The sequence below is a fragment of the Aythya fuligula genome, chromosome 3 (assembly GCF_009819795.1).
Source record: "Aythya fuligula isolate bAytFul2 chromosome 3, bAytFul2.pri, whole genome shotgun sequence".
In the NCBI taxonomy this organism is placed as follows: domain Eukaryota; kingdom Metazoa; phylum Chordata; class Aves; order Anseriformes; family Anatidae; genus Aythya; species Aythya fuligula.
In genome coordinates this window covers 43,054,836-43,076,616 of record NC_045561.1, presented here as the reverse complement: position 1 = coordinate 43,076,616, position 21,781 = coordinate 43,054,836, and the positions used below count along the sequence as shown (strand labels likewise).

The following is a 21,781-nucleotide window of genomic DNA, read 5'->3' as shown; positions in this document are numbered from 1 at the left end:
CTACAACTAACTGTGCCCGTTTAAGATGGCTTTTGCAAATAATCTCAAGCATCCCTGTAAGTTACTGGAATGTGCCTGGAAGTTCTGACTTGTGGGATCAAGTGACTTCAGCCCGGGATGCTGTGTCCCTTTACTGCTGCTGATCCCTCTGGGATGAGCTGTTCCCTCAGTGGGAATAGCGGCCCAATAGTGGCACCCAGTGGTCAAAGGGTTTCATGAGCAGTAGCAGCTTCCCAAAGTGCTCAAGTTGTCACTCACTGGATTTCCTAAACACATCCAGAGTCCTTTGAAACACACCACGTGTTTCACTGTTGGTGTCAGAGTTACCTGCTGTTTGAACTGTCCAGAAAGCCGGAAACGACCATCATTGATGAAGACTAGCCAAAGCTAAAAAAAATTGCACGACACCCACAATGCTGCACCCAAGGCAGTCAGCCACCTTCAAACAAGCCACAAGCTTATTGCAGGCTCAAACAGAATTGTTTTTATAAAGATCAAGCATGGCACCTCAAGCAAAGAGATATTTTTTTTATATGTCCTTTTCTGAATGGGTAGAGACTGAATAAATTCCTGTACAAGAGATGATTCTGCCCTTGATTACTCATCTCTGCTTTTTTGAAAGTCCTAGTACCCAAGCCAGATTCACATGGATCTGACTGTCTATGCTTGCTGCAGTTTCCCAAGAATCAAAAGCTAGTAGGACTGACAGCTTCACCCTCAATGTTAACAGGCTTCCAGGAATCTCCGCACTAAGCTATTATCCATCAGAAGCCAGAAAAGGACGCTGCTTCCGTTTTGGACACCAACCAAATACAAATGTGGAGGTGAGTCAAGATGCTGAGTTCAGGGCTAAACTTTGAAAAGTTCCATGTATCATCCTTCCCTCTTATGCAGATAAATTTGTTTCAGGCAACTCAGATTTATCATCTGTAAATAAATACAGAGAGGTCAGATGCCAGAACAGCACGTCAGAAAGATAAACAAGAAGATGGGAAAAGTAAGCTATGAAGTACGGAGAAGACAGCAGGAACAAACACAACAAATGCTTTTCTCACTAAACCAAGGCTGAACAGAAAGCATCATCAGAAAAGCTGTCAATCTAATTTTAGCAAGTTCACAATCCTCCATGTTGTAGCATATAGGACGGCAAGAAGAGGATTAAATTGACAATGTAATTAGATCGATTAATAGATGAGGATGAGATGAACCAAATTGACCTAGACAAACACTTAATATCATCCTCGCCACAAATTGTTTGGGTTTCTAAAAAATCAACAAAAAACCCCCACACCAAAAACACCACTATCACTTCTACCAGACAGAAAATACTCGGCATTACAGTAGTCAAACTTCTTGAAAAAATTTAATAAGACAAACATCTTCACGATACAGTTAAATTGTATTCCATAGATTACATGTTTGTATGTGAACTGAATTAGTCTTTCCGTAATTGGATGGTTTCCTCTTTAATTCCATCTTTTGTGACCACACAAATCTTAAGTGCATCACCAGTGTATACATCTCTCTCAGCAGCAGAAATAAAGACATCTTTAACCAGCTGCAAAGCCTTTTCCAGGGTCAGAGGTACATGCTCCACATTTTGCATGTTCTTGAAGCCAATCTAAGAAGAGATGAAAATGCTTTTTAAATGAAGTACATTCCATCTAGCACGAAAACTGTTTCAATCTCTGCACTAGAACGAGCAGATTTAGACAACTTAAAAAGAAATGATTAGTCTGTTTTAAAAACAGAGTTGGCAAAAGCAGTACTCCATACAGTTTATAGCTGCGTGATCAGAACTTTACCTATGCTGATATTCATACATAAGTAAACGGAAGCAGATCTAGTATAAAGCATAGCCTCTCCTACCACTATTCAGCATATGCAAGATACTGATCTGTTTGTTCAGAAACTTCTCGCTGGGTTAGCAGCATCAGAACTGCACACAAGCCCTTTCTCCAGTCATTTCAGAGTTACAGCATTTCTTAGAAGCAAGTTTTCCTAAATGCACCTAGAATTTAAAATAATAGCCCATAGTAGAGCATGATCTGCCCCATTAAATATATTTTAGCCATTAAGTAAATGTTAGAATTGGAAGAGTCATTTACTCTTCCTCAAATTCAGAAATTATAAAAAAATAACACAACTTATGGCAGAAAATGTTTTATTCTCTCCAGTTAATGATGCTTAAAAACTGAAACAAATCTGAGAAACTGGATTTTTAAGGAAACTGGAAAAATGCTACTCCTTTCTTAGCTGGCAAAAAGCGAGAGCGCTTACTGCTTTTTTGAAGCACTTAAGTTGTGTTGGCATCAGGCTCGACTGACTAGCAATACCAGCACCAATATCTAAGAACTAGATGAGTAAAATGTGCTTTAGTGTTTCTCTAATTCAACAGTTAACAGCTTCAACTAAATATGAAGATATTCAACTATTTGACAGATGTAATTAAATAAATTTCCAGCAGTTTTATGCAAGAACATTTTTAGAAAGTAGTGAATGACTTGTACACAACTTGAAAATCTCAGAGTTAAGGTGTTAAAATGCATTAAATACCCCAATTAATTCTATTATCTTAATTTAGAATTATTTCATGGTAAGTAATAGGCATATTTACATTATCAGACGATGGAAAAAACAAAAAAACAAACAAACAAAACAAAACAAAACAAAAAAAAAAAAAAAAAAAAACAAGCTTCTGTGGGAAGCAATTTCTCAATTAAAACATTTAACTATATTTTAAACAGAGAGCCCCCTGTAGCTTATTAAAAACCTTAAGAGAATCCAAAAGCAGCACTTTTGGACTTCTCCTGAGAGGGTGGAAGCACACAATTTGTGAATTTATTTTGGTAGGATTAATAATACCTGTAGTACATTTAAACCTTCTTTCAAAAGTATTCTTCCTCAAAAGTAAAACTACATTAATTTGAATGTCACAAATCTTCACTGAGATCATAAAACCCAAACACTAAAATTATTTTACCTGGTTATCAAGCAAGGGCTGCAGCATGGCACTTGCTGATCCACCTGCTTTGAAAGAATCTCTCTGGTACGAGCCTACTGGATCGAAGCTATAGACTGCTCCCTTCCCTTAAAGAAAAAAAAATACATAATCACAATCCAAAAAGATTCTCTGAAGCATCAGTTTCATGAGGACATTCTGGTGAAAACACAGCACCTGGCCAGCCTCAAGGAAGTCCTTTACATTGCACTGTAGCTTCCACACAGAAGTCATTATTTTCATTAGGGATTAGTTAACATTTAAAAGTCTCTTTAGAGGAACCTCTCTGGAGTAGGTCTTCATATTTAAGAATCTCTACCACAATGAAAGGCATGAATAAAAATAAGTGCAGTTGTACTAGTAACATTTCCTTAGTCTCTTCCAGTCTTACCTTCCTCATCAAGTCCACCAATGATGTTGTAAACGTAGTAAGGGAAGAAACGTCGGGAGTACAGGATCGTGGACAGCATTGCTGCAATAGCCCCAGTAGTCATGGTCTTGTTATTGGAATGCTTGTACATCTGCAAACGGCACACCACATCCAAGGCAAAAGTCACACACTAAATTTTATACTCAGTCAGGATTACACTTTTGAAACCTTGTTACAGAAGAGATTGAGGCTTAGCAAGATGATCAACTAGCAAGATGAGCAAAAACACACTGGTCTAACAGTAAAGTCTTATTACAGGCCAAAATTAATATTTCTGTGAGATTTTGCACAGAATAGATGTTGCCTCACGAACATTACCCTCTTCAGTGCTTCCATCCTTTAAATTTGTGATGTTACACTTGTAAGAACACAGCATCAATTTCACCAGCCTGATCTTTCACTAGCAATGCAGCTACAGCTGTGATACACACAGTTGAGGACAAACAGCAAAAGCCATATTTAAACACATCATGGGTCTCAAATGCAACACTAAGAACAGAAGTTTCTAAATACATTGAGATAGCTAGCTACCTTTAATCTTGCTTCAATGATTTTAGTAAGCGTCAGGCAGTCCCCATGGAAACCACTGCATCCAATGACCGTTCGTTCTGTTCTGTAAAACAAAGTTTTGTCAGGACTTTAATTCCCTGTGAACTATATACACCACTTTCTTACACAGTAGATTATGAAAACATGAAATGTATTTCCAGTTTCTCCAACAAGATCAGAAACTGTTGTCTAAAATGTAGTAACAGGTATTTCCTGCACCTAAAGGGAAACTGCAGCCTACATCTTGGGAAGGACTCATTCAGTACAGGACTACACAGGTGTCATTCTTCAGTCTACTGACTACTACAGCAAGACTGACCAAAAAAAACACTTCACTCCTTCACGCACCCCTAACCCTAGCTATTACCAAGCTCCATCATATCAGTCAACCCGGTTTTACTCCATCTGGCCAGGGGACTGCTTTAAGATTTTAAGATGGTTACATAACATTTACAGTGTAGGTGGTTTTCTGTGTCAGCACAACAGAAGTTGTTAGCTACAGAGGTACTGTAGGTTAGCTCTTCGTTCAGTCCCAAAGCATTTTGTAAATGCTAACTATGGGAACACACATTTGAATTTTAAACTCTAATAGATCAGTGACAACCTACAAACACTGACATGTATTTTATAGGATTGACACTCAGCAATCACTTTCAAAATAAGTTCAAAATCGTCTCTCACTGCCACTACAACCACCCAAATTCACCATGTGCTGCACACAGATTGTGCCAAAGCAATTTCCATTTAGGCAGTAACAGAATCAAAGACACAGTACAAAGTTAGCCAGGAAAAACATCAGCTCATATGATTTTGTGTCATCGACAAAAAAATTGTTTATACAGCTGATGGCAGCCTACCAGGTAAACACCTCCTACATTTAAAATACGTATTGTTTATCTTCTTTTGAAACCAAGAGGATGCTATCTAGGTGAGTCAAGATAACCATACAACAAACATGAAAAGTTGAAAAATGAATTACGGACACAACAATTATGGTTTACCTCTCTGAAAATAAACACCCTGTGAAGTGACAGATGGCTGACTAGAGGGACACAGGACAACAGACAGTGGTGGGCACACTCATGTCCCGGCAAAGCAGAACTAGTTACTACAGAACTGTGTTTTGCTACAGTTAAGACAAAAGTTCTTCTGATTATCGGGTCAGAAAAGGCCCTAGCTTATATTACAAAATCTGGTACCATGCTAAAAATACTGTTATCAGCAAAATTCAACAACACACAACAAGAAATCCAGCTGCATCTGGAGCAGCACATCGCAGTAAGAGTCACCATGACTCAGAAAATCAATTCTGTTACTATCCTTTTTTCTTGAGAATTTGGCATAAAGAAAGTAGCAGATCACTTCACGCAGGTGACATGCTCATCAATACGCATTGATCTTTCCTCCATTTCAGTTCTTACAAGGTATGGACTTACAGTTTGTAGCATTTGGGACTGTCCCGGCTGTGAATTGCATAACCTTCACTCAGTCGTGTGTCAGAGGCAACGATGCAAAAGTCTTCTCCAGCAATTGCCAACACCGTCCTTAAAAAAGAATGTTCATATCATCATGACTTCTGTGACACAGCTTTTATTTATATATTGAGGTCTCTTCCAACCTAGACAATTCTATGATTATATATATATATGTATACATCCATGTATATATATATATATATAGCTGGCAAATAAACAGACGAGAGCTCTCTAACCAGACTCACGTTGTGTCAAACATCTTATCAGATTCCTTAGTATGCTTCCCATTAGGCATTTCCCTGCACATTACTCAGGATTGTAGGGAAGAAGACACTACGTACCGAAGAGAACATACGTGATTCTCTGTGTTGACTGTAAATCATAGGAAAATTTGGTAATATATAAAACAAAAACTAGACAGAGTGAACTACAAAATACAGATGTGTGGTAAGGAAAGACCCAATCTCCTGTAAGTGCTTGGATTTCCAAGCAAGAACATTCCAGCCACGTATCAAACACCAGTACTGCTTTAAATTACCTCTTGAATTAGTATTGCTCTTTCAGTTTGACATTATTTTATATTACTCATTTCCAAATAATAACTTTGCGCTTGTTAATACACATGCTACCATTAAGTAATAATCAAATACCCTTTAAAAAGTGGTTAGATATGACGAAGAATACATCTAAAGAACAGCACGCTGGCTCGGCCCTGCCACGCCAAGGCAAGAATCACCTGCCCGCAGCAGTTATGACCAAGCAGTTTCCAAACCCGTCACGGACCCAGAAGCAAACAACGCGGCCGTTAACGGCTGCACCGAGCGCTGTAAAACCCGGCCCCGCGGGCAGGGCCCCGCCCGCACCGACCCGTGAGGGCTGCGGGACCCCGGGCGCGGCCGGGCCCCCTCAGACACACAGCGGCCAGCCCGGCCCGGGCCCGGTGCCGGTGCGAGGACTCACCCTCCGTTGAAGGTGTAGGGCGAGAAGCGGTACTGCAGGGCAGCCCCCTGCGGGCCGAGCCCCGGCAGCATCCCGGCGGTGGCGGTGGCGGCGGCCAGCATCCTCCCGGCACCCGGTACCGGCACCGGCACCACAGCGCTGCCGCCTCACGGCAAAATGGCGGCCGCAGCCCCCGGAAGCCCGGCCCCGCGGCCTCACCGCTGCCCTCACCCAAGATGGCGGCGGCGGAGGCGGCGCGGAGGAAGTGTCGCGGTCGGGGCGCGCCGGGCGCGGGGCGCAGCTGGGGCCCGCCGGGGCTGGGCGGCGGCGGCGGCGGCGGCGGCGGGCGCGGCAGGTACCGGGCGGCCCCCCCCGAGCCCCTCAATCCCTCCTCTGAACCGCCCCGGGACGCGGTGCTTGGGGCCGGGAGGGGAAACCCGGCCGGGAGGGACGAGGCCGTGATGGCGGCGGGGCCGGGGGGCTGAGGGGGAATGGGGGTGGGGGGAGGAGCGGCCGTTAACGGGCGGGGGGCGGCCGTTAACGGTCAGGGAGCGGGGCCCGGGCTGCTCGGGGCCGGTGTGGGGCTTCCCGGCGGGGGGCCCTCGGAGCCGAGAAGCGGCCGGTAACGGCCCGGGGAGGCCGGCCCGGGTGTGCCGGTGGCGCGGGGCCGGCCCAGCAGCGACCTTGGGGCTCTCCGGCGGCGGGGGCCCCGCTGAGGGAGCCGTGAGGTACCGGGGAGGCGCCGGGTGCCGCATCGCAGCCTGCAGGCTCGCCACGTGCCTCGGTTGGTGCCGTAGCACGGGGATGTAGCGAGTAACAGGCACGATTTGGAGAAAAAGCACCACACAAATCGTGCGTGCGCTTTGTGTGCGCACCTGAAATTGGCGCTCACTTGGTTTTTCCCCTATAAAGCACGCCACAGAGGTTTATTTCCTAAAACTGGACAAAAGAGGGCTTCGTAGCTCCGGTTTGAACAGGGATGCTACTCCCCCTATAAACGAAAATATTTTTGGAAGCCCGAGCTGTAAAATTGCCCAGGAAAAGATGAACAAGCAGCGTGGGGCTGTAAGCTTGCCAGTCTGTTGCTGGTGGAGTTCAATTCTAAAAAAAAAAAATCAACGTTTTTCAAAGCAAAGCTTGCAGAACGAACGTGGATGCCTCATGCTGTTTGAAAAGGGGGCTCCAGGGACTTGCAGGGGTTCCCAAGGCCCTGCAGAGTGTGCCCGAAAGAGGTTGTTGTGTACATGGTGCGTATGTGCACGCGTGCGTGGGTGAGGGCTCTTATATATATTTGTACGTGGGCGTCTCTTATCTAACTTACCAGCTGATGGTTTTGTTTTTTGTTTAGCCAATGTTCTCAAGATACTATTTCTTTTCTTTGCAGGTTCTGTTTAGTATTTCAGGCTCGCCACACGCGTTTCTCTGGAGCTGATGTTTTTGTAACATTTTCAGCTTGGCTAAAAGGCTGCTCTGCTGGAATGCTTTAAAGGGTTAGAAACCCCTTCGGTTTGAATTTAATTTCAGTCAATTGAGGGAAATATTTCTGATCATACCAAAGAAACAACTGGAAACATGGATCAGAACAACAGCTTGCCGCCCTACGCTCAAGGCTTAGCCTCCCCTCAGGTAAAAAGAAATGATTTAATACGCAACTGTGATCTGAATTGCTTCGTGAAAGTGTCTGTTGTTTCTTGCATGTCATCTCTAGGTTTTTGTTTGCAGATCCGAACAATTGTGCTACACATAGCATGATATTAGTTACAAGCAGAATTGTAAAACCTTCGATTTATGTATCCAGAGATTTAAGAAACATACAGATATATTGGTTTCCCTTGAGTTGAAGCATGGCTGACAGATTGTAAATGTTAATTTAGTTTTGGTCATTGCTGTTGGAACCCTTTAAATTACCTTACATGTAATGGACCACAGCTGTGCCATGAGTGCATTTGGTTCGATGAGTGCAGTTTTCATTCAAGTGATTTTAAGTAAAAAGTGTGGTTCAAATTTGTGACATGCTTGCAAGGTACTGTGAGAAACATATTGGCATGGCTGGCTGGTGACAAACAGCGCTAGAAATGACAAAGCGGTGGTGGTCGTGTTTCATTTTCTGGAAGAAGGGCGTCTTCCAAGGGTTTTCTGTTTTTAGCAAGTTACTAATATGCCTCAGGTTTGATATGATCAACTAAGATGATTTATTTTTAGACTACCCCTTCACGCTTTTTTTCCTTAAAAGCAAAATGGATCACCGCAGGATTCATGTTTTTTTTGTGCTTTTTTCCACAGGGTGCAATGACTCCCGGAATTCCGATTTTTAGCCCGATGATGCCGTATGGCACAGGACTGACACCGCAGCCTGTCCAGAGCACCAACAGCCTGTCCATCCTTGAGGAACAGCAGCGGCAGCAGCAGCAGCAGCAAGCAGCACAGCAATCTACATCACAGCAAGCGACGCAGGGAACATCTGGTCAGACCCCCCAGCTCTTCCACTCACAGACTCTTACCACAGCCCCCCTGCCGGGAACCACGCCTCTCTACCCCTCTCCAATGACTCCGATGACTCCCATAACTCCTGCGACACCGGCATCTGAGAGCTCTGGGATAGTGCCGCAGCTACAGTGAGTGTGTCGTGTCCTTTCACAGGACGTGCTTTTCGTGCTTAATTTATCAGCGTTGTAACTTTTAACTGCATGCACTCTAGGAGTCCAGCATGCTTTACTTATAAAATAGTCTGAGTTGATAATCTGGTGTTTCAAAATATGTGTACGTTGAAATATATTCTCATTTGTAACTTGCAGGTTCACAGAAAAGTAAATAGCCCCAACTTCACTGTGCACAGAAGTTTGTTAGTGGGATATTAAAGCAGACTGCAGGAACTTTCACAGATGAAAAGGAGTTAGATGGGTAGAGGGAAGAAACCAGCTGTTAGTCTAGGAGCTAGTGTTGAATAGTTTTTAATATTACACGTTCCATTTTCTATTTCATTACTACAGTTGAGTTTGTGATTAGGAGGAAATAACAACCTAGAACTAGCTGAGGTTCAGGTATGAAAGTGTTTTCACTGAATCTTAGCTTTAAAGAGATTTCCACAGCAACTTATGGAAGCCCCAAAGAGAGATGGGTGGTAACCAAAGGAATTTTGCACTGAAAGAGTAGTTCCTACTGCTTTCCCCCACAAACACCTCCACCCTGTTGAAGACCTTTAGATTTCAGAGTTTTACTGGCAAACAAACGTCAAAAGAAATTTTACATCTAGTATTTGCTCTTAAACTTTTTGGAGACATTCTTTCCTATCACCTGGCAAGGGGTTTATCTGTGAGTGCGTTCTCACTTAGTCCTGTACATCTTCTTCCTCCTTGAAGGGCATACAAGGGAAAATTGTTGGTACTATTCCTCTTTTCCTACTGCACTTCTCCTGTTCCCAGCAGCTTCACAGATTGGGCCAGGGGGAGCTCTCAAGCTCAAAAATTTTTCCTGCCAAACTGAAATAGAGATTTTTCTCAGGAGACACTTTTCATAGTAGCTGGCAGAAAAGGAGGAATCTTCAATCATGCTTTAGGAGATAATGCCCTAAAAAAGAGGTTCCAGAGCCAAAACACTGTTCAGTGTGTCTGTCAGTAGGAAAGATCTCATTCAAACTCTCTTAATTAAATAAAAAATGAAATCTGTCAAGCATGCTAAAATGTGTAAGATGCATGCATTCTTTAATTTACTTTTTAATTGTATTTCTGTGAACTATCTTCAGGAATATTGTGTCCACGGTGAATCTTGGCTGCAAGCTTGACCTAAAAACCATTGCGCTTCGTGCCCGAAATGCTGAGTATAATCCCAAGGTAAGAGCAGTGGGTTAGAACTTACCCAGTAACAGGTATGTCAGAAGCACAGGTTTGGGGCATACTTTGTTGTAATAGCTCAAACGAAAAAAAAAATTCTTCATATATATGCAGATTTATTCAAGAGTTAACAGAATCGTCTAGGTTTCTTGAAGATTTCTGTTTTAAATCAGTAAGAAATGTTGTTATGCTGATGTAGCTATGTTTTACATGAGGTTGTAATTTAGTAGATGTGGAAAGATCAGCGTGTTTAGGAAGAAACTAACTAACAGTGTAATACACTGGCAAAGTTTTTTGTTGTGGAGCTGTCCTGAGCTCCTGTTCGTGTGGGCATGTTTGTTGCTTGTGCTCAGAAAGTTCCTTTTTTCTGTTGCCACAAAATGTCTGATGCTGAAGTTTGTTCCCTGTCTCCCAATAAGGAGAACGGAAGGAAGAATTCAATTTCTGGGCTCCTGCCAGAGCCACGGTGGTTCTGTGTGCGCCGTGGCTTCCTCCATCCAGCTGCTCCCCTGGAAATTGCTGTGGCAGCAGTGCAGTTACTGGTTATTTTATCATCTCACTCCCCCCACCAGCTCTCTTTTCTTTCATGTTGTCCCCCAGTACTGCTACCATCTCCTTGCTCCTGATGGCTAGGTTTGGTGGAATGGCAATTTTTTATTTTTTCATGTCTACTTCCAAGCTGACCACTGCTTCTGACTAGCAGGTTGGAACAGCAGTGACTTAAGCCATGGGACTTTGTAAATTTGGGGAGCTTTGAGCAACAGCAGAGGCCCTGGAGCAGCAAATCAAGAAAATGAAGTTGTTTCATTTTTCTTCTGGGTGTCTCCACTTGGAAATGTTATCTTTGCAACCACGGTAGTTGGACGCTATGTCTAATAGAGGTGTGGATGTTGTGTAATTGAATTGGCTCGCCTTGGGAAGAGTTCGGTTTTCTCGGGATGTGTTAGTTTATTTTGGTTTAGGAGGTGGGATTTTGCTATGGTTTGCCTGAACTCTGCTCAGTTGAAGCGTGCATGCAGGCCAATATAATAAATAATTGTTACCATAAGTTTGTACCAGTGATGCTGTTACACGATTGCATGCGAGTAAGATGCTAGCGAGGCAAAAATTTGAGCATACTCTGAAGGTAGGGTAGGTGTCTGTGTAAGCTCGTGGGCTAGAGTGATCAATATGGAAACGCTGTTTACCACAGCAGAGAGAAAGGAGGGTTATGTAATACACTCCTGACTTTTAGTCAGTGCGTTCATCTACAACAAAAAGATGTTGCTTGGCTGTGTTATCTAAGCCACGGTTTGTCAAACGTGTTGTTAGGTAACCCACGCTTCTGCCTTGGCTATGTCAGCAGAGCATTTATGGGACTGCAGGGCGAATTGGTCCAGGTTACGTGTGCCAAACAAACAGCAGGGCTTGTGCCTGATGCCCGGATCAGTTTAACACTATCTTTTGCTTCAGAGTTTAAGAATATTTGTAAATGCAGGTGGAGATGTTACAGTACGTAAAATACAAAGCTAGAGCTGAGCGTGCTGGTGTGTTGCACTGTGGTTGGTGGTCGAGGTGACTTCTTACACAGACCATGGCTTCTGACTTTTCGGCCGTTGTTTGACAGTAATACAACGGTGTCCAACTTTTTAAGGTAAAGAAACAAAATGGATCATAAAATATTTGCTTAGTCTTCCATCCTGCTTATAACAGATCAAGTTTCAAGACATGGAGGAAGACTTGGTGTTAAGATTGTCTCTTTCAATCTGTCGCAAATGCTAGTGGTATTTTTCTGTCACATGCTTAGTAATGAAAGATGATCTTAATAAAACAGGATTGCAACAGAAAAAAAATCCTTCCTCTTTGACTCCACCTCTGCATGTGTGGGAAGCTACTTAAAATTTACTCAAAATGCTTGAATCATGAGTGATCTGCAAGTATATTTGAATTTAGTATTTCTTTGCAATGGCTTATGTTATGCAAACCTGGGCTTGGTGTGATGATCACAGTGGTGCGTCACTGACAGTCTCAACACTCACATTTCAGCGTTTTGCTGCTGTGATCATGAGAATAAGAGAACCACGTACTACTGCACTTATATTCAGCTCTGGAAAAATGGTGTGCACAGGAGCAAAAAGGTATGTTTAGCTGTTACAAGCAAACTAATTAAAGCTGTCTTTTCCTTTGAAACCACGATGCTTTAAGAATACCGATGTTTGAATACAGTATTTATATAAAGTCAGACAGATCCAGTTAAGCTTGCTTCCCAAATAATTTCAAATAGACAAACGTTTATGTTCTTTGCAAAATGTCTTTTTGTAACTGAAAGGACTTCCTTGCTAAAGAGGAAATGAGAGTTGTGTTTCTGAAGCTCTTTCATACAGTCCGATAAACTGGCTGAGGAGATCATTATTCACTTTTTTTTGGCTTTGCAGTCATCTATTTTTTTCCCTGATAATTTAAGAATTTCAAAGACTGCACTAAAACCATTTAAACTGTAGGGGCAGTGGCAGGGTAAGAGTGATGGGGTATTTGAATAGTTTCATTCATCACAGGCCAAGAGCTCGAAGTCTCCAGTCCCTGTAGTCTGATCTGTTCTTAATGTGATCATTGAAGCATGAGAATTGGAAACTAAACATAAGCTTAACTCCAGTGGGCAGAAGAGAAATTCTGCTCTGAAGAAGTCCTTTAGGAATCCAGAAGGAATAAGCTAATGGGCAGAGATGAGTGAATAGAGCCCCACAGGAAACACTTTCTCTGCCTGGGGATGCTTGAAATTCCAGGTTTCTTACTCTGCATTAGGAGCAACTGAAAACTTCACAAAAGTGAAGCAAACTGAGTCTGCAATAGCAAGTAAGGCCATGCAGTTGTGTTAAACCCAGGTCTGGGTGCCTGGGCTGAATCAAGCAGGTAATTTGGGCAGTTTACAGATTTTTATAGGAATAGCATTTTGTAGCAGTAGTAATTCCAAGTTTTCACATCTTACTGGAGGGACTCATGTACATATATATGAAGTCTGTGAAATACGTGGCTTTTCAGCTTTGTGTTTGCTGCTTTATAAACAGTGAATACAGTGCCAGTCGTGTTCAGGACTATAGTACCAAAACTAAGCGTAAAAACTAGAGTTAGTTGTTAATTTTAGATGCAAAAATTTTGCATGTGACTCCCCTTCCCATCCCAACGCACACCACATTTTTTTCTCCAGATAAATATTTGTGGTCTAACGCTATTTGATTCAAGTAATACTTGACTGAGGAAATAAAACAGCTATGTTTTTCTCCCTTCAGTGAAGAACAATCCAGACTGGCAGCAAGGAAGTACGCAAGAGTTGTTCAGAAACTGGGTTTTCCTGCAAAATTTTTGGATTTTAAAATTCAGAACATGGTGGGCAGCTGTGATGTGAAATTTCCTATCAGATTAGAAGGACTGGTACTCACACACCAGCAGTTCAGCAGGTAAATAAAAGCTTGCCTATGTTTCATTCTTGCTGCATACCAGCTAGCTTAATTTGGCATGTGTTTAGATCGTTTCCTCACACCAGAGAGGAACCTAGACCTCTGTTCCTGTCACTGCTCTGCCTCCGGTGTAGCTGATGTAGCCCAGCATCAGCCCATCAAAATGATAGCCTTTGCTGCTCTCTCCCAGTTTCAGTGCAGTCTGCCCCTGCTCTGTCCACTTCTAACAGTCCTGCAGATGAAAGGCTGGGACATGTCCACAAGCACGTTGAAACCCTGTGACTCTCTTCTCTTCCAGCTACGAGCCAGAATTGTTTCCAGGCTTAATCTACAGAATGATCAAGCCAAGAATTGTTCTGCTTATTTTTGTTTCTGGAAAAGTGGTTTTAACTGGTAAGTCAAGGCAGTATTTTATTCCAGTAGGTTGGATTTAGACTGTATTACAAACAATGATATCAGAAGTCTGCAACTTGCTAGGTGCTTTCCTTTAAAGCTGACAGTACTGGGAAAGAACAGCTAGTACAGCACTCTGCGGAGGAGATCCCACAAAGCAAGCCACGTGTACTTGGCTAAAGCCATATAAGCAGTGATCATGAATCCTTATTGGGACTGCACGTGCCCCAAAAAAGCCGTTGAGAGCATAGGTAATGTGCCTAGGAAAATCTGAAAGCCTGCTTTTGTGCGCTAGGTGCGTGACTGAGCTGACTGCTTTATAGCAGCTTGGCTGGGGGCTGCTGCCATCTTCCTTTGGCACAGCAGCCCGGGAAGGGGAGGTGGCCCAGCTCGAGGACCTCCTTCACCTCAGGCACTCCACCTGCACCCTGCCTTTTCCTGTTGTGCTGAGCCTTACTGTGTAGGGAAAAATGCAGCTCGCCAATGAAAGGAAGAGAGTGCCCCTTCACCATAGCAGGTGGTAGGCTTCTGCAACACCCTCCATTTCCAGACCTTGCTTCCTCATGGGTTTGCGCCCTCTTGAAGAAAACACTGCTGGTTAGGCCTTTTTGCGGAAACACCCCGTTGGCTGTGCTTTGTAGTTGGGTCTCCTCAGAAATTGCCTAGGAGAATCTCATTTGTGAGTATAGCATTAAGTGCAAAGAGGCTAATAAAGTCCAGAAAGTTTTTTGTTTTTTTTTTTTTTCATTTATCAGCTTTTTCACTGTTTATTCTAAAGTATGCTTTATATGAAATGTGTTTTTAAAAAATAGATGTAAAAATAGGGATCACATACATAAAGCTGCATTCAGATAAACATTCTAAAAGCTAAAATGAAGTATTTAATGCTGGAGAAAGGCACAAACTGACTTAGTTCCCTCTCTTTTTCTAGGCGCTAAAGTTCGAGCAGAAATCTATGAAGCATTTGAAAACATCTATCCTATTTTAAAGGGTTTCAGAAAGACAACGTAACAGTTTCTACAAGTTTCAGAGAAATTGGGGGTACATTTTAAAAGGCATTGCATATGGCACAGCAGTAACAAGATGGACTTCAGTGAAACTGCAACACCAGGACTTGGACTATTTCCCAGTTAGTGCCTACTTCCCCGATGCTCAAGGGGAATTATATTGATTACGTCTACTGAGTTACTGTGAGTTGCTTTACTGGGCTGTTCCTGGAGCAGTCTCTTCAAGTTTTATTTATATTCTAGCTTTTAAATAGTTTTAATGCCAGTTCTATTAATAGAAAATCCATAAATTGGTTTAAGAGACAACTGCAACTGTGTCACTCAGTGTATAAACCACTTAAGTTGCCATGTATATATGTTTTAATTTTCTTCCATAAGACCATGGTTTTTATAATTTTAAGAACTTAAGCTTTTAAATTTTTTCAATTTTAATTTTTTTTGTGCCAGACACATTCCCTCTTTCCAGTATTAAGCAAGACAGAATAAATTTATTAATGAAAATGGCTCACTGTACATATATATATAATATATATATATTCCTCCTCTTTCCTCCTTCAGCTCCACATGTACAATAAACCCTGTTTATACAATTACGGGAACTGTCTTACTGAATTTTAAAATTATGCAGCTGGTAGAGTGAAATGTATTAAACTTTTTTTTTAATCTGGATTTATAAAAAGCACATACACTACTGTAACTGACTTGTCAGTTTGAGGAGAATCTTAACAGTACTCTGGCTTGCTTACCGGTAGCCATGTCCTTGGCACCATTTAGCTTGAATATTTCTAGTATGTTAAAACGGGGTGATTGGTTAAAGAAGTTTGTGTTCAAGTATGTGTTGCTTCACATTCAACAGATGGGATTTATGCAAGTCTTAAATAACTACACTTGAGTGAATTGGAACAAAAGATTCTTGCTTAGCTTCTAGGCTTTCTTTAAATTACTTTTGTATTTTACCAACTACGCCAGTCTCACTATATTAGTGTTCCTGTAAAATGTCAAAGCCCTTCCGACTAGAGTCAGCATGTACATAATCTTCCCTTTGAACTGTGCTTGAAGCTTAATGGGCTGAGAACTAAAAATAAACTTTTTTTCTCCAGTACATTTCCAGTAATAACCTTTCTATGACTTGCACATTCTTTCAAACAGCTTTTACCTAAAACTAACCCCAATGTAACCACAGTCTCTTTACTTAACGAAACTGATGTTTCGTTTCATAGAAGATGAAATGATGGCTGGTTTTGCTGCCATACTGTTTGCAAGTCTGAAGTGGACTTACTTTATCCCTAGTCTTCTTGATACTATCAGGAAGCCAGTGTTAAGCAACGTAGCTTTGCCAAGGTAAGTGCAAGCCACCCAAGAACTGCATCACCGTCAGTGCTGCACCGTAAGCTGGCCAATGTTCCTGATTGATTGCTCTTGAGCAAACTCTGTCACCATCCATGCTTTTTCCTGATCTTTCCTGGAAGTGTAGCTCTTAGCCACAGGGGTAGTTAAGCAACCACTATGGTAACTTAAACATTACCATTTTGTTCTTCTCTTGCCTCAGCTATACAGCAGTCACATACCCGAATAATTCCCACAGGAGGCACTTGTTTTAAGCCTCAACCAAGGCAGCAGTGCTAAGGTACGGTTCAGAGTGAGAATCAGCCACCACAAACAGTAGGTAGCAGACAGGCAAAGCCAGCCATCCCAGAATACATCTAAGCTGCTTCTGCATCAGACAGAGTTGAACTATTTCTGCATTCTGCTAATGTTTTTAAGTCAAACTGAATTACCAAGAATTACGATGTGTAGCAACTGTTGCTTTAGGCTGCACGTTGAGTGGTTGAGCAGTTTCACCTTCGCTATGACTGCTGTATGCCTGCGGAGCATCTTACTGCAGTCTGCTTTTCTCTGTGAATTCATTTTTGAGAAGCCCAAAGAAAACCCTGGCAGACAATCATCTTAAGTTCTTAAAGTTCAGCCACCAACAAAAGACGCTTACCAGTCCAAAAACATCTCAGCTTTATTTAAACATTCAGAACTGAGATTTGAACCAAAATTCAATTAATAATTGCATCTGGCTTGTTGAAGTTGCTCCTCTGGAGCACCATAAAGAGGCTGTCACAGTCTCCTAGTAGTTGTATTGTTACAGGATAGACAGGTGTCACTGATGTTAGTTCAGTTACCTACTTGCAAAATGCACAGATGCACTAAACAAGGAAAACATAACATTTAGATGCAACTTAGGAACTTGATGGAAATTTAATAGAGGATGTGGAGAAGTCTTGTTTCCATATGAACTCCTCAACGTACTCGTTTTCATCCCCGCAGTTCTCAGCACACGTGTACACCACCAGCGTTCCCCAGTCAATGCTCTCTCCAAGGCTGTCAACCTGGAGGTGGTTCAGGATCTGTGGCATAATCTTCAGGGGAAAAAAAGGGGTTAGAGGTAGCCCACAACCGCTCTTTACTCTCTCTCTCTATGGAAACACACTTTTTAAATTGGAAAATCCTATATGGAAAAGTAATTGCAATAGTAAATACGGGCTCTGTACAAATTGGCATCATTATTTAGTACCAACTTCAACTCCTTTGCTCTAAGCATAAGTCAATGCCTACACAATTAGACCCGTTAAGCCTGAACTATATTACCTGCATTACCTTTAAATGAATTTACATACCTGGAATTCAAATACTCTTTTGGCACCACATGCACAATTTGGGATATCTTGTTCTTTGGGGATATTTTCCCTTGATACCCAGATTGGGCCTTCTCCTCCTCTGCAGTATCTAATGATCTAGAATTAAGCAGAAGGTTAAGTGATCAAGACTGCCTTCTCAGCTGGTTATAAAATGAGTGGTTACTGACATAGACAAAGGTGTAAGATGGGTGTAGAAACAAGTCAATCAGCAGCAAATGCAGAATTCTAAACAAAACTGTTCTTTGCATGGACTCAGCTGGTTAAGAAAACTTGTGTAAGTATTCACGTAGCCTTCTTTGCAATTTATCCCTAGATCACTGTAGTGTGTATTTCTCAAATTAAGGGACCCATAAATGTTAGACAGGTATTTTAGCTTTGAGATGGAGGCAGAGAGGACTGATAGATGAGTACACAGAAGCGTACAGAGACATCAGGGATGCAGCACAGCTCTTTCTGTTTGCAGTTTTGAGTCTAAACACAAGGGGATAGTCCTACTGTCCAAGATTTAAGTATTTTCAGACATTTGTATTCTTTTTTATTCTATTACTATCTAAATACTTACATAGCTAATCAGGCCTTATCAGCAAGAGGGCACTTATGCATGGAGATGATGCACCTACCCCAAGCAAGGAGAAAACAGACTCAAGGTCTCCTACTTCTTAGACGCTCACCCTAATGCCTGAGCTACAAGCTGAAAAACAGAGAGACTTGCTGCTTTCTCCTCTGCTTTCATGGATTTCCTTTCATGTGTTTCCTTTGCATGGAACCAGGAACCGTGTTTTTGTTTTAAATAGTTGCATGTTTTATATGATCTGGCCCCTACAGAAGATTAGCCTATGTTAAAGTGTTTAGAGAATGAGGAGGCATTTCCATCACCATTTATAATCACAGACATGGAAGTGAAACAGGTGGAGAACAATGCTGTGCCAGAATCTGCAAGTTCTATGTATGCCCCATATACCTATATTCTGACCTGCTCTGGTTCAGCAGCTATTCGCTCTTTAAACATGCGGAAAATCTTGTCGTCTTCAGTCTCATGTTTTGCCATTGCTTCCAGTGTTTCTTCATCTAAGGACTGACTCCCTTCACCTAAGCAAGAAAAAAAAAAAAAAAAAAAAAAAAAAAAAAAAAAAAAAAAAGCAAACAAACAAACAAACACAACCCACAAACATTACAGGTTAATGCAAGACAGCCAAAAATTTAAAACAATGTTGCATCTGTAAGTGTATTTTGTTCGCAGCCATTCCCAGTGTACATCACTCTAAGACACGTTTTTTAATTTGTGACACCTAAGATCCTGGCACATATCCGTTTATTAGTTTTAGTAGCATTTTAACCATAGACATGAGTAATTGCACATTAGAAAGAGAAGGAGGTCATCTACCAACGTTTATGGCTTCCAGCAGGGATCGCTAAGCGCTAAGCCTTCAGCATGTGACATCTGGAAAAGGCCGCCCATGCTGCACACAGGACACACTTCCAGTTTCTATCACTGAGGCGGGCGTCTGCTGCACTCCTGCCACAGCCCTCCCACCTTCACATCAATGCGGAGCATCGAGCAGCCTCCAGCCAGCTTTAGGGCCAGCTGGGAACCCAGCAGCTTTCCCCTGTAACCGCAAACCTTGGCTGTGTGCAAAGCCTGTGCGGTGACTGCAAACACATTAATTTTGTGGAGAAAGGGCCTGCACTTCAAGTTCTGAATTCAAGGACAACGAAAATAACCTCAGGACAGTTTCCTTCTGGTAAAGACAACGAGGTTCAGCATGCATTTTCCATGTATTAAAACAAGCTAAACCGAGAGCCTCTAACCCAGTCTCCTGCTTCCCGCAGTGTCCAGAAAGAAGCAGATGCTCAGGACCCTGCTCATCTCACTCGAGTTTTAACGTACTTGAGCAAAGCACACAAGGGCACAGTATGCTCCTAGCTATCTGCAGCAGCTGCTCTAACAACTCCCAGGGCTGGGGCCCAGTGAGTCTCTCCCATAAACACACTTAATTAATATAGGATGTATACAAAAAGCCTGCACCGCTACTGACTACAGCTTTTTGTCACCAGTAGCTTAGATGGAACACTTAAAAATAACAGCATGTGGTATTTTAAAGAGGTAATACAGGCTTCGTTAAGAATTGCAGTGTCATGTTTCTTACCTGTGCTGCTACTAACTCTGTGTTCCTCCTGTTCTTCTGCTTCCTTTGATGTACCTGCAGCTCCTTTGTCATCATCAGGATCGGCACTGCTGTCAGCAGGAAATTCTGGTTCCTCGGGTTCTATCAAAATCTCATATTCTGGGAACAGGAATTTGTCCTCGCCTGGAGCTGTCGTCGCATTCTCCGAGTTATCTGCAAAGCAGAAAACATCACTTCACAACGCCAATTCATATTTCACGCTCTTCTCACCAAAAGTATCCACAGCAAGCTGCGTAGCAAAAATACAGCCCAAACATGGCAACGGTGAAAAAAATACAAACCTACATCATTGTTAAATCTGATACAAAAATAAGAAAAATTCTAACAAGAGTAGAAAACCTACAGTAAATGATGCATTGCTCTGAGCCTTTGTAACTCCACATGACACGGAAGACAGACAGTCTTAGCAGCTGCATTTAAAAAAATCCCAAAGAACTGCAGTTTGACACCTCTGTGCATATCCCATTCTAAGCAGCATATGCACACAAGTCAAGTCTGTACTGGGTACCCTGAGGCCACACCATTCCTCATATTTGCCCACTGCATATTTTGAGGAGCCAAAGTTTCCACAGATGCATCGACGATGCCTTCTGTAACGATGGTACTAGTTGTGTTCTGTTATGTTTCATATTCTCACTGTTCCTGTTCCAGTTACATGACTCAAAAGCCTGACCCATAACTTGATTTGCATGAATCACTTTCTTTTACTTACTGCTTGCTTCCACTTCCTGCAGCCCCGGTTGGAGGGACTAGCTCAATGCCTGAACAGAGACACAGCACACGCTCACCAAGTTACATCGCACTACCAAATACTTTAAACACTCTGTACTTCTCCTTGGAACATCCCAGAAGTGTGAATGAGACGTCAGGGTGAGAGGGAAGGGCTGGCATAAGAAAAGGCTGTCTTCTAAAACAAATCTGAAGTACTTTTTTTCTACTGACCTGCACAGTGTCGTTTTAGTCATCACCTCGTGTGCTCCTTTACGAAGGCATTTTAAAGGCAACCCGCAGAGGGCACAAGCAGCGTGTCAGGAACAACAGCGTTGTTCCCCACACTCCTCCATCCTGCAGCCAGCCCCTACCAGCACAGCCATTCGCAGCCCTCCACCAGCGCTACCCCAGCGGCCTCTCACAGCCAGCCCGGCTGGGGGCCCGCTGGGGACCCACCTGCATCCCCGGCCTGCCCGCAGGTGCGGCGGTGCCCGCGGCGCCAGTCCAGCGCCTGGTGCTCGGTCCCGCAGTAGGCGGCGCGGTGGCAGCGGCCGCAGGCGCGGGGCCCGAGGCAGCCGCAGACGCGGCACAGGCGGGCGCCGCTGCGGAGCCGCCCGGGAGGAGCCACGGGGCCCGGCGGGGGATCCTCGGGGGGCGGCTCCTCGGGGTAGAAGCGGTTCCGCCGCGGCAGCTGGCTCCGGAACACTGCGGGGAGAGGCGGCGCTCAGCGGGGCCGGGCCGGGCAGCGGGGCGCCCCCCGCGCCGCCACCACCCCCCGTGCTCACCGCAGAGCGGCCCGCCGGGGCCGGGCAGGCGGTAGCAGGCGGCGCCGCGGCAGGCGAAGACGAAGAGGCTGCGGTGGAAGGCGTCGCGGCGGCCGGGCAGCGGCGCGTAGAGCTGCAGCAGGAAGGCGCGGGGCTGCTGGCAGCGGGCGCAGCGCAGGGCGCCGAGGCCCGGCAGCCCGTCCTCGCCCAGCCAGGCCGGCCGCCCGCCCAGCTTGCTGGGGAAGTAGGCGCTGCGCAGCCGCCACGCGTCCTCCGGGCCGGCCGCCGCCGCGAAGCCCAGCTCCACGCCGCCCGCCATCGCCGCGGCCAGGCGGAGCGCCCCTCAGCGCCGCCCAACGGCCGCCCGCCAACGGC

General features: G+C 43.7%; 3 protein-coding genes across 3 annotated transcripts; 1 reads left to right on the top strand and 2 right to left on the bottom strand.

Annotated features, from left to right (window-relative positions):
• Positions 1-1,344: 1,344 nt before the first annotated feature.
• Positions 1,345-6,590, bottom strand: PSMB1 (proteasome 20S subunit beta 1). The gene is made up of 6 exons (XM_032185654.1): positions 6,416-6,590; positions 5,417-5,524; positions 3,963-4,044; positions 3,393-3,522; positions 2,984-3,090; positions 1,345-1,621 (listed from the first exon to the last, which is right to left on the bottom strand). Exons 1-6 carry the CDS (start codon positions 6,514-6,516, stop codon positions 1,436-1,438), a joined length of 714 nt encoding a protein of 237 aa, XP_032041545.1. The 5' UTR covers positions 6,517-6,590; the 3' UTR covers positions 1,345-1,435.
• Positions 6,591-6,687: 97 nt separating this feature from the next.
• Positions 6,688-15,459, top strand: TBP (TATA-box binding protein). Its single transcript, XM_032185527.1, has 8 exons — positions 6,688-6,749; positions 7,779-8,020; positions 8,678-9,009; positions 10,137-10,224; positions 12,250-12,341; positions 13,491-13,658; positions 13,957-14,051; positions 14,983-15,459. The coding sequence occupies exons 2-8, from the start codon at positions 7,967-7,969 to the stop codon at positions 15,060-15,062; spliced, it is 909 nt and encodes a 302-aa protein (XP_032041418.1). The 5' UTR covers positions 6,688-6,749; positions 7,779-7,966; the 3' UTR covers positions 15,063-15,459.
• A 1,609-nt stretch (positions 15,460-17,068) lies between these two features.
• Positions 17,069-21,731, bottom strand: PDCD2 (programmed cell death 2). The gene is made up of 6 exons (XM_032185788.1): positions 21,428-21,731; positions 21,099-21,347; positions 19,893-20,084; positions 18,719-18,834; positions 17,725-17,841; positions 17,069-17,466 (listed from the first exon to the last, which is right to left on the bottom strand). Exons 1-6 carry the CDS (start codon positions 21,723-21,725, stop codon positions 17,287-17,289), a joined length of 1,152 nt encoding a protein of 383 aa, XP_032041679.1. The 5' UTR covers positions 21,726-21,731; the 3' UTR covers positions 17,069-17,286.
• Between the last annotated feature and the right edge of the window lie 50 nt (positions 21,732-21,781).